Source organism: Mesoplodon bidens, assembly GCF_964165515.1.
Source record: "Mesoplodon bidens genome assembly, chromosome: 6".
Taxonomy (NCBI): domain Eukaryota; kingdom Metazoa; phylum Chordata; class Mammalia; order Artiodactyla; family Ziphiidae; genus Mesoplodon; species Mesoplodon bidens.
This window is the reverse complement of record NC_138162.1, coordinates 106867380-106880368: the sequence shown is the minus strand read 5'-3', so window position 1 is coordinate 106880368 and position 12989 is coordinate 106867380. Positions and strand designations below refer to the sequence as shown.

The 12989-nt window shown below is 43.3% G+C and overlaps 1 protein-coding gene across 1 annotated transcript in view; it reads left to right on the top strand.

Moving 5' to 3' along the window:
- Positions 1-12989, top strand: part of EBF2 (EBF transcription factor 2) — a gene marked incomplete at both ends in the record, with an annotated part of 192077 nt that overhangs the window by 150607 nt on the left and 28481 nt on the right. Inside the window, 3 exons of the mRNA XM_081236248.1 lie at positions 201-318; positions 1842-1972; positions 2891-3017. Of these exons, the coding sequence (XP_081092374.1) occupies positions 201-318; positions 1842-1972; positions 2891-3017 (376 nt within the window). The remainder of the gene's footprint in view (positions 1-200; positions 319-1841; positions 1973-2890; positions 3018-12989) is intronic.

Sequence of the window (12989 nt, the reverse complement as noted above, 5' to 3'; positions counted from 1 at the left end):
GCGTCTCTTTCTAGGATGCTCTGCTATTGTTACAGGAAAAGGCTAACCCGTTGAGATGCCAGGAGCATGGCTCATCCCAAAGTTCTGGTCTGTCTCTTGTTAGCCACATGGAAGTCTGGCAAAAGCATTTTGCAACTTCTACGACTTTCTGAGAAATTAACTCAACCCCCCCCCCCACCTCTTATCCTTGAAATCTGCAGGTCGTTTTGTCAACAACGGTGAACGTGGATGGACACGTGCTGGCTGTTTCCGACAACATGTTTGTTCATAACAACTCAAAGCACGGGCGGAGAGCAAGAAGGCTGGACCCATCGGAAGGTAGGGCTCTCTGCTGTCCAGGCTGAGCCTGGCAGACAAATGATGTTCACAGATTTCCTTGTTTGAATTTCAAATTGATGTCTCTGAGTAGGAGTGGAGAAAGTACACAAGACCATGTGGAGTTAAAAATGCAGCTGTAAACAGTGACTTCTGCCTGCTGTCATGTAAGCCCCACACATCTCCCAGCCAATGTTCAGGCCCCCATGCCTCACTGGCCCTTTCATTCAGTTCTGTGGGTTTTTCTTTTTTTTCTTTTTTTGCTAGAGGGGCATTTCAGGCAAATGTAGGCCTATGACATCTTAGTTAAACAGGAACATTACCGTGCCAGACGTGTATGAATAAGTGTCAGATGTGCCCTTAAACAGATTGTGGGCAAAACAAAACAATGTGCAGAATGAAACTGACACTAATTGATTTTTGTTTGCTTGGACAAGAAGAAATCATGGTCTGCTCTGGGTAGTTTTCCAAGTGCGTTAAAGTAATTAGAAATACTGGTAACTGTTAAACTTCAAGTTGTCCAAGAAAATAAAGTATATGGAGGAAGATAACTGACAAACCTAAGTAAATCCCATCTACATTCTTTTCTCCCCACTCCTCAACTCATTAGTGTACAACTCAACTCTTGTAATATAGAATGAATGGCTAAGTGCGCCTCCTATTTTAGTGTGATGTCTTGCTGTATACTGCCCACCAGACCCCACCCCATCTTGGCCCTTAAAATGTGTCTTGTATCGTTTCAAACAGGAATTAATGAACTGAAAGAAAATGATTGAATCAGTAAAGAATTTGGAGTGGTGTTAATTCTCCCACAGTGGGCACTGAAAGGGGAGAAGAAAATCCCAGGGTTCAGAACTAGGAACCCATCCAGTTTCTTTTGACTGATTGGATGTGATTGGCTGGCTGTTCAAAGGGGGTTCATGTTTTTGGAGTCCTGCCAAAGTTCTCCTCCACCTTTGACCCTGTCAACTTTGGAAATGGAGTGATGGATTGACTTTAGTTATGGCCTGAAAACCATATTGGGTTCCTGTTGGGATGTAAAGTCCAGAGGCCTTGAACATATGGAAGAAGGAGGGAAAATCCTTCCTACAACGTTAGGAAAGTGATTAGAAATTGTCTCTTGATAGAGCTGAAAAAAACCTTCAACCCTGATAGATTTTGCTTTCTCCTTCTCTCTCTAGCACATTAACAGACCTTGTAGATCTTAACATCTCGGGACAGAGGAGGTGGGGAGAGAAAAGGGATTTACACATTTGTAGTGTGATCAACTTATAAAAATATGGGGAAAAACAACAGAGTTTTAAAAGCACCTTTTGCACAATTGGCCATTTTCATATATACTGGTCAACTCATTAGGCTTTAATGACCTGGTGAAAACCAACAACCAACTAGGGAATGAGGGTAAGTCAGCAAAGCTCAACCTGAACTTCTGAGATGACCAAGAGCTTTCAAGAGCAGCCAGCCCCCAAACTCCAAACTTCAACCACCAAAGGGCAAACCTGACTTCTTCTTTCCTATCTTCTTAGCTACTCCATGCATCAAAGCCATTAGCCCGAGTGAAGGCTGGACCACCGGAGGAGCCATGGTCATCATCATTGGGGACAACTTCTTTGATGGCCTCCAAGTGGTGTTTGGGACTATGCTTGTATGGAGTGAGGTAGGCGAAGGCAACTCGCTTCCCTGATTTTCTTTGCCCCAAAGATTGTTTTGATCTGGGGAAACTAGTAATTCTGCAATGCCAGCAGCATGAACATACACTACTGAGTACCTATTATAAGTGGGGCACCAGGATTAAAAGACATGTAAGCCACAATTTACTGCAGGCATGGATCCCTTAAAAAAGATAAATATTCACTGCAGTACTGTTTATAATTGTGAAAAATTAGAAACTGGCTAGATACTGGATAATAGAAGAATGGTTAAATGATGAAGTGTCATCATTTATTTAAAAATTTTATTTGAAATATTTTTAATGGCACAGGAAAGGGAACACATGCTATAATGCTAAGTGAAAAAAAACCAGGACAACAGTATCTATGGATGTAAAATCTAATTATATAACACACAACCATAGAAGAGTACTGGAAACATGCCAAAGATGAATAACGGTTGTCTCTGGGTTATGCAATGTTAACAGTTTTCTCTTTATTTTTCTGTAATTTCCAATTTTTCTACTGTGATAATGAGAAAAGCAGCAGAACAAGTTACAAAAAGATATGTAACAGTGCTAAGTTTGTAACAGAAATTGCCAAATCAATTTGCGAGGTCATGGCAGTGTAGGAAGAGGGAAGGGAATGATGACAGGGATGGGGGTGGGGTGGGCACAGGAGGTGAGAGGGGCTTGAGCTGGGCTGATAGGAAGGGAAGCGTACTCAGGCTGGGTTGAAAGGAACTTCCAGGGTGAGAGAAACACATGAGACACAGGGACAGGGCATTCAAAGCATCTGGGGTGTCATGAGTGCCCCAGTTTGCCCTGGATGGGGGAGGGGTAGCAGCAGGAGATGCTCCTGTGCTCAGTATCTCCATGATAACTTGTATAATAGGTATTCTATTTCTCTGCCTGTTCATTCCTCAGCTAATAACTCCTCATGCCATCAGAGTGCAGACTCCTCCTCGGCACATTCCCGGAGTAGTAGAAGTGACATTATCTTATAAATCCAAACAGTTCTGCAAAGGAGCTCCAGGGAGGTTCATTTACACAGGTGGGTGAGAAAATGATTCCAAGGGAGACTGGCTCCCGGTTCACCTTTGCTCTAGTTCCTACTCTTTACACTTTATAATCATTCTAACTCTTCTAGGTCTTTCTACCGGTGTGGGAAGTGTGGACTGGGTGATAGGCATTGAACGGGGACATGTGAACCTGATTCTAAATTTGTATTTTATGTAAGCAATTTCTGCAGTCTGGGAGACGGTCATGGCACCTCATTTCAGGAGTCCATCCTTATGAATTTAATTCAGCTGGAACCATGCTAGAATAGATTTTTATCCAAGCAAATCAGATTAAAAAATTCAACAAAGCTGCTGGCTATAACTAAATTTTCTTGAAAAGGATTCAAGAAAGTTGCCTAATGATGCTGCAGAGTGATTCAAATGATTTTAAAATTTTATGAAAGTAGAAATTATCTAATTGGTTCAATATTTGTTGAATGCCTACATTGTATCTACTACTTCTTTCCATCTGGTTAAAGGGACAATGACATAGAAGACATGGTCCCTATTTGGAAATTTAGAAACTATTGGAAGAGGCAATGGTATATTGCACAGAACAGCAGGAGAATTAGAGTGTTCAAAATGTTTAGTATTTCCAGTGAATGGAATACGAGTTTCAGGAAGAGTGACCTTAATGTGGACTAGAGTAGTGGGATGAGGTTTCAAGGAGGAGGTGAAATTGAAGACCATTTTTAAGGATGGGGAGGATTTGGATAGGTAAAGAGAAAAAGGAAGAGAGTTTCAACTATGGGACTCTTACGTGCAAAGGTGCAAAGGGTGACGTGTGCTTGTATCTGGAGGAGAGAAGGCTGGTTCAACAGCTGTGGGGATCCACTTAGGTAGAACTTATACCAGAACTTAGCTGAGATGAGCTAGGCATGGCAGGGAAGGAACCATAAACCAGCTCAAAAGTTCTGTATGGGGCTTCCCTGGTGGCACAGTGGTTGAGAGTCCGTCTGCCGATGCAGGGGACACCGGTTCGTGCCCCAGTCCGGGAATATCCCACATGCCGCGGAGCGGCTGGGCCCGTGAGCCATGGCCGCTGAGCCTGCGCGTCCGGAGCCTGCGCGTCCGGAGCCTGCGTGTCCGGAGCCTCCGCGTCCGGAGCCTGCGCTCCGCAATGGGAGGGGCCGCAACAGTGAGAGGCCCGCGTACCGCAAAACAAAAAAAAAAAGTTCCGTATGGTGCCTAAAACAGGGTCACGTGACATTAAACAAGGTCACATGACGAAAAGCCTGGGGGAATAGACGTAAAAAAAGCCTGCGGAAGTGACGTAAAGCAGGGTCACATGAAGTAAAGCCTGGAGAACTGATGTAAAGTTCATGTTTATAGAGACAGTCGCATAGTGATTACCAGAGCTGGGGGGATGGGGGCAATTGTTGTTTAATGGGTACGGAGTTTTAGTTTTGCAAGATGCAGAAGTTCTGGAGGTTGGCTGCACAGCAAAGTGAATGTACTTAACACTACCGAACTGCACATTTAGAAGTGGGTTAAAAAGGTAAGTTTTGGGGCTTCCCTGGCGGCGCAGTGGTTGAGAGTCCGCCTGCCGATGCAGGGGGCACGGGTTCGTGCCCCGGTCCGGGAAGATCCCACATGCCGCGGAGCGGCTGGGCCCGTGAGCCATGGCCGCTGAGCCTGCGCGTCCGGAGCCTGTGCTCCGCAATGGGAAAGGCCGCAACAGTGAGAGGCCCGCGTACCGCAAAAAAAAAAAAGTAAATTTTGTTATGTGTATTTTACCACTGTTTTAAAAAATGAAAAAAAGGCCTCGTATGGGAGCTAGGACTTAATTTGGCAAGACCTAAGATGACATTGAAGGTTCCTATGTGAGGGAGAGTAACTCAAAGCTGTTATCTTAGGAAAAACGAATGCTGTTGATATATAAAGACTGAGTTAGTCAGGGGAACAGCTGAGGGCAGGGAGATCAACTAGAATATTGTTATTTTGAAGAGAAGATAAGGGGAAAGAAAGAAATATAGAAATCAAGAAACTATACCAGACATATTATGAATTTCTAATAATATTATAGTGTATTCTTTCTCATTTGGACTTAACCTCCTGTTCTTGTTTAAGCGTAAATGTCAGGTTAGATATCAGTTAGGAGTAGGTAGAAGAGGGTGATTTTTAGGTATATATTTAACATTTTGCCTCTGAGGTTTTCTCTCTGCGATAGGCACATCTTGGTTGGGTTACCTTTTTTTGTGGCTCTATGGAAGACTCTATTGCAGTTGCAATAAAATATTTACTATTCTAGCTCCAAAGGGACATAGTTTTTGAGTCATTTAAATGAGCATTTATTACATGCCTACCATGGGCTGGCACCACTCTGGGCTCTGAGATATAGAAGTGGGCAAGATAAAGCCCCCCATCTTAATAAAGCTTGCATTCTAGAAGGGGAGACAGACAACAAGAACATACATGATATAATTTCAGATAGTGACAAGGACGGGATAGAGAATGAGGGAGGGTCTCTCTGAGGAAGGGGCATTGAGCAGAGACATGTATTGCAGGTGTGGAAATCTGTCTGCCTCCGTCCTTATCTTTCTGACCTCCTGTCCTCTCCATTCACATTTCCTCTGTCCCTGGACCTCCTCAGGGCTGTGTCTTCTGTTTGGTTCACCAGCGTTAGCTAGAATAGCACCCAGCAGTCAATGAATTGGGGGCAAGTGTCTCAGGTAGAGAACAGATGACAGCCTGAGAGGTGGGGACAAGCCTGATTTTAAAAAAAAGGAGCCCACATAACAGTAAAAATAATAGATGTTATGTTACATGTAAATCCAGAAATTTTAGAGATAATGAGACGTCGAAGAGCATCTGGTCAAACTCCCTCTGTTGCAGGTGAGAAAACTGAGACCCAGGGAGAAATGACTTGCCCATTGAATTCAGTGTGGAGTCAGAACAAGGACTCAGGGCTCTGGCCATCCTGTCTGGTGACTTCTGTTTAGCAATGCAGTGTCGGCAAATAGTTCTGTTTTCCTGATGTGCTGAGACATCGTTGACTTATTCCTGAAGCAAATATCAGTTGAAAGTGCCCATTCTGCTCAGCCCTGTGCTCTGTGCTGGGGACGCTGCAGACCAGTCAGACCAGGGGGAACCTTCCTTCCTCAACGTTATGATATAGTGAAATAAACGTGAACTGCTCGTGCTCTGGGGTCAGACTGGCTGGATGCACAGCTTGGCTGGCCTCTACATAGTTTTAAATCTTGTAGGAGTGACTTAACCTCTTAGTTTCCCCATCTAGAAAATGGGCTACCTACCTTCCAGACCTGTGATGAGGACTAATACAGTGCATGGCAACAGTGGTGTGCCGGTAAAGGTTTAACAGCCAGCTCTCCAGGGAAAAGGGGCGGGGGAGCATTGGTGGGGAGCATTTGCTGATTTCCATGGTGCAGGTACTCTCGCCATGGCTGATTTCAAGCTACCAGTATGACATCAGCTAGCTCACAGCATTCCTGAAAATTTAACAACCTGCTCTCATGAGCTGGTACACACCAGGTCTAGAGCACCTCTGCATGTAAAGCATTTGAAATAGAGAGCAACTGTATCTTATTATTCAAAAGGTGTATATTATTAATATTATTATTGCTATTACTGTTAACATCACGGAGGCTGACTTGAACAAGGAATTACAAATGTGACGAGTTGTATAGGATGCTGGGGATATATGTCAGAGGAATCTTAAAATGATAGGGAAGGTTAAGGACAGTTCAAACACATGAAACAGTATGTGCAAAGGCCCTGTGGTAGGAAAGAACATGGGATATATTTGATGGCAACTATGAACAAGGAAGAAAGAATGTTAAAGAGAGTTGGGTTCAAGCTGGAAGAGAGGGTTGAGGCTGCTTGTTTGGCTCTATCCCAAGTGCCATGGGGAGCTGTTGGAATAGTTAAAGCTGGGAGTGCCATGATCAGATTTGCCTTTTAAAAGAGTATTCTGGCTGCAGCAGTGAGAATGGCTTGGAAGCTAGGGAGGTCAGTTGGGGGCCAGTGGGGTGGCCCCAGCCAGAAATGATGGCAGCTTGGACTAGAGTGCTAGTGGTGGGGACAGGCAGAAGTGGATGAAATTTAGGAGGTAACATTGACGGGACTTGATGATTGATTGGATGGGGTGAAGGTTGGGGAAGGAAGGCGAGGGGACGACTCTCGGGTTTCAGGTTTGAGAAATTGGGTGGGTAGAGCTTAGAAAAGTGACTTTTAAAAAGGTATAAAGTGCTAAGGGAGTTCAGAGGAAGGACAGAATACTTCCAGCTGGTGGGGAGGTGGGAAGATTTAATATTGTAAAGATGTCGATTAATGAATAAATTTAACACAATGCCAATCAAAGTACCAACAAAATGTTAGGGGGAACTTTACAAAAGTCCACCTGTAAGAGTAAAGGTGCTAAAGTAGGACCCCGCATTTTGAAAAATGAGAGGGCCTCACCCTACCAGACTTTAAAACCTATTTTAAGTTTCAATAATTAGAAGAATATGGGGTTTTGCAGGAACATATAGAAATGTCATGCAACAGGAGAGAACACTTAAAAATAAACAGTTTTTGTACACACGAATAGTATAAATACAGAAGTATCTGTATGGGTGAGGAGACATCTCAAGTCAGTGTGGAAAATATGGAATGTGTAACAAACGGTGTTGGGCCAACTAGTTAAGCATTAAAAAAAAAAGGTTAGATATCTAATTTCATATCATAAACTGAAACATATTTGAATTAAATATTTTTAATTAAAAATGTAGGCATTTAAAAAATTATTATAATTGAGCCTTGCTAATCTTGATCCCAAAGACAGAAACCACCAAGCATAAATATGTGATAACATAAAAAGAAAATTTTTGCATGTCTAAGTTTCCCTCATTAAATCAAAAGGAAAAGGACTAACTGGGAACATATTTGTTACATATGACATATTATCTTACATATAAAAAGATTCATTCATTTGTTCAGCAAACTTCATTTTATGCCTACTCTTTGTCAGCCATTATGTTATACATTGTGGATAACCAGGTGAACATTAGATATCTTATAAATTAAGCAGAACCCCCCCCCCCAAATAAAAGCTAGCAAGGTACTGGGGGCGGGGAGGGAGGGTGGGATGAACTGGGAGATTGGGATTGACATATATACACTACTATGTATAAAATAGGTAATTAATGAGAACCTGCTGTATAGCACAGGGAGCACTTCTCAGTGCTCTGTGGTGACCTAAATGGGAAGGAAATTCAAAAAAGAGGGGATCTGTGTATACATGTAGCTGACTCACTCTGCTGTACAGCAGAAACTAACACAACGTTGTGAAGCACCTATACTCCAATAAAGATTAATTTTAAAAAGCTAGCAAGGAGCATCAGGAATTAATTCAGGAAGGAATATAATCAAGCAATAAACATGTTTTTAAAAATCCCAACCACATTGATAATCAAATAAAAGCAAATTAAGGCAACTACAGGATAACATTTTTTTCCCTATCAAGTTGGCAAAGTTTTTTTTAAACAAATGAAAATGCCTAGGATGGCAAAATTAGAAGAAAGTGGGGACTTTCTAACATCCTGCTATAGGAAGGTAGATGGCTTCAGGAGAGTACCCTAATGGTACTAGCCTTAAAAAAGTGTGTGTACCCTTTAACCCAACAATTCTACTTTTAGGAATGTATACTTGGGAAATAATTAAGTTTGCCTGAAGGTTGTTCATTGGAGCACTGTTCATAATCGTGAAAAATTAAAAGCATTCTTAGTGTCCATTAGGGAACTCATTAAATAAATAACAAAACATCCTTATACTGAAACACATTTTAGATATTAAAAGTAATGCTGTGGGGCCTCCCTGGTGGCGCAGTGGTTGAGAGTCCGCCTGCCGATGCAGGGGATACGGGTTCGTGCCCCGGTCTGGGAGGATCCCATATGCCGCGGAGCGGCTGGGCCCGTGAGCCATGGCCGCTGGGCCTGCGCGTCCGGAGCCTGTGCTCCGCAGCGGGAGGGGCCACAACAGTGAGAGGCCCGCATACTGCAAAAAGAAAAAAAAAAAAAAAAAAAAAAAAAAAAGTAATGCTGTGGATGGATATTTAGTTACATGAAAGATGTTGGTGATTTTTTTTTCAAAAAAGCTTAGAAACTGTATGTCCAGTATGGTCCAATTATATATATATGTATATGTATGTATGTGTGTATATATATATATATATATATATGTATGTGTATATATATATATATGTATTATGTGTATATATATATACATACACATATATATATATATGAAAAAGAGTAGTTGCATTAAAAAACCCAAGGTATGAAAGCCTGCATACCAAGGTGTTAACAATGGTGGCTTCTGGATGTTGATATTATTATTTAATTTTTTTCATTTTCTTTACTTATATTTATTATTTTCTAACAAAATGAAGTAATTTTAAACTCAAAATTAAATGAAGAAAATCTATAAGAAATTAGCATCACACATTTAAATACGGAAACAGCACACACCGGCAGTCTTGATTCTTTAGGTACAAAGAAAGTATTTCCAGATGAAGCAGTGAAACTTCATCCTTCTCGCCTTTGAGAAGGAAGGACCTCGGGAGGCAGTTAGGGGTGAGGAGAGTGGGGACGCAGGCGTGTACGCTTTTGCAGTCAGAGAAGAAAACAGAAATACAAACGCGGTCCAGGATGGCTCAGGAGCCTGGCCACTCTCCCTAAAAACTTCCACTTTGAGGTTCCTGGGCCAAATGTGACTCAGGTTGGTGGAGGCAAGCGGCTGATGTTATCCAGAGAGAGGACCAGACACCACAGGAAGTGGATGGGTGGTCTCCTTTCTGGTCCACTCAGCTAGCAGCCACTAACATGTAAAGCTAATTTACAACCCACTGGGAATCTTAGACCAACAGCTGGAAAGGCAGTGGCTTCGCCCCGGTAACTGAAGATGGGGCTGGGGCCTCCTCCAGGGAGCCTGCAGGATCGTGGTGGCCTTCTCCCTGTGAGGCGTTCCAGCCAGCCTGGCCTCAGAGCCACACGTTGTGAGTCCCTTGGGAATCAGCTCCTCCAGTCCCAGCCAGTGCTACTACAGGAAGATGCTTCAGAGACCACTGAAGGCTGAGACACAACACTCAGCTCCGTGGTGAGGTGGGAAATATCACATTGATGCCAGAGGAAAGGGAAACCCTGAACCTAGAGGGTTTTAGTGGGGATGGAGTGAGATTCCGGGATGGGATGGGATCTAAGAGGAGGGACAGCGGACTCAGCCACAAGACCTGCTTTTGGATGTGGGCTGTGTCATCCACGTCTTGTTTGTCCTTTTGTCAAGTCACCTAACCTCTCTGAGCCTCATTTTCTTCATCTGTAAAGCTCTGGTGCTAATTATACTATGACCCATAGATGTTTCCCGAGTTTGGCTGAGGATAAGAATCATGCTGGGCCCCGCTCCAGACATATCGAATTGTACTCTTCTGGGAGGGTCTGAGAATCTGTGTTTTAAACAAAGAAATGAGTTTGGGAAACCTGAGTCCTGCTCATCAGGCTGCTGCAGTGACTTCCTGGCTTGTAAAGTGTTCGACAACATGGGGCAGTTCTTTTGAGACTGAGTCATTTACACCACGAACGCAATAGTATTTACTCGTAGGTGGAATCTTCTAGAAAGAGACTCAAAAAGCAGGAGGTAGGATGGCAGCCTCCAGAAAACCTCCCCTCCCTCAGCCGCCACCCCACCACACACATCTTATGGTTCATGGTCCAACTGTTGATGGTTCCTGTATCCAAGGATGCACCACCACAATAAACCCAAGCCTGTTAGATGGAATTTTACCTGGTATAATTAGACAAGATGCAGTAATCAGCTTCCCACAGTTGTTGCTGCCAAGTACAACATAAACAACATCAGGGCTCTGAAAAGCAACACGTTTTCTTCACACATGTGACTTTGCAGGTATATTTTCCTCCAGCCACGATTTGCTAAAGTGCAGCCTGCTGCTGCAGCGTCAAGAGATCCACACCAGAATCCAGCTCATCAGGAAAGGTCCCATTTCCTCTATCTGGTCTGAGACCTAGAGATGGTACCAGCCGAGGCTTAGTGGGGGAGAGATCCCCTACACCCCTTGCAGACTTTTCTACAAAAAACTGGCAGTGCAGAAATATAATCCTGGTAGGGGCACCCAATGGGACCATGGTTACTGATTGTTCAGTGTACTTCTTGTCTGTCTTGAGGATGCAGGGAGAGAAAGTCTGGAACAAGGCATTTGCGGGTAGGATTTCCACCGTCTACAATTGTAAAATCTGTACCATCCACAGAAACCAGTGAAAAATCATGATGCATGAGTGGATGGCAGGTCACTGAGGGTATGGGAGTAAATGTGCACAGCTTTTCGGTATCTTCCTATATGACCTTTTGCAGAGTCTGGGTTTCACATTTGATTGCTGGTTAAGTTTGGACAGAACTTATAAGAAAAAAAATTATGCTAGTACTTCAGTGATCACGTCTGTCGTCTATTGAGCACGTAGGGCCAGGCTCTGTCTTTTGAGCTCATATAATCACCACCTTTTCCCACGTTAATGGTTCCATTCGTATCTCAGCTTTATAGATGAGAATCCTGCTGCCTAAGGCCACCAAGCTAGGTCCAAACATAGCCGTCTTATCCCAGAGTTGTGCTCTTAACCATTGAACTGTGCTACTTACCAATAGTGTATAGCTTCTTCGAAGAAATTACGCTAAGGCCATTATTTGGCTTCATCCGGAGTTTTACTTGGCAAGTGCCAGTGGCCTTGGCTCTCTGGCTGTTACTCTGAGGAAGTACACGGGAGACAGGCCTGGCCAGTGAGCATGGAGGGGGCTCAGAGGATGGCCTTACCCGTGCCCTGGTGTTCCAGATTGCTAAATGGCTATTTCTATTTCAGTGTGATATGTAGGCTTAGAGCCCATGAAGTGCTTTGAATTCCCTAGAAGTCAGAAATTATCCTCTTCATGAATAACTGAAATTGCAGAAGGCAAAAAAGTATGAACTCCACTTTGTTATTAAACTTGAGAAAACTTAGCATTGGAATGGAAGACAGTCAGTGATGCAGAGTTTAGAGGCCTGAATTTGAGTCTGAACTTTCCAGCAAATCACCTATTCTTCACCTTAGTTTTCTAACCTAAAAAATAGGAAGATACCTATCTTACTGGGAGGATGAAATTACATAGATATGCAAATGTATTTTGTATAGGAATATACAAATATGAGCAAAATTTACTATTCTAAGTGTTTGGCTGTGGGATACAGAGTTCCTGGGATGAGTTCTTGGTATTCCTTCCTCACTGCTGTTTGATCAAGGGTGGACTTTGTTTTGCATGCCTTCTCTTCTGTAAAAGGTGGCTTCTTCTTGAAAGACCCACTATATCACACCTTTCATATCTGGGTCGAGATTAGAAATCAGGGTTTTTAGGTGACAGAGAAGGCCAAGGCAGCCCGAGAGCGTGGGTGCTGTTTGCAAGTGGGTTGAAGGGGAAACAGGTTTTCAAAGGAGAGGCCGACAGGGCCCAGCCGGCCCAGGTGCAGGCTCAGGAGCTGCTTCCCAAGGTGTGCACTGAACTTAGAAGCTGACAAAACACCCTGGCTATGTAGAAACAAGTAGAAGCCAAAAGATCCACGTCAACTCACCTCCTTCCCAGAACAATTCTTATGTTTTACTTTTTTTTTTTTAACATCTTTATTGGAGTATAATTGCTTTTCAACGGTGTGTTAGTTTCTGATGTATAACAAAGTGAATCAGTTGTACATATACATATATCCCCATATCTCTTCCCTCTTGCATCTCCCTCCCACCCTCCCTATCCCACCCCTCTAGGTGGTCACAAAGCACCGAGCTGATCTCCCTGTGCTATGCGGCTGCTTCCCACTAGCTATCTATTTTACATTTGGTAGTGTATATATATGTCCATGCCACTCACTCACTTCGTCCCAGCTTACCCTTCCCCCTCCCTGTGTCCTCAAGTCCTTTAGCACAAACAATTGCATT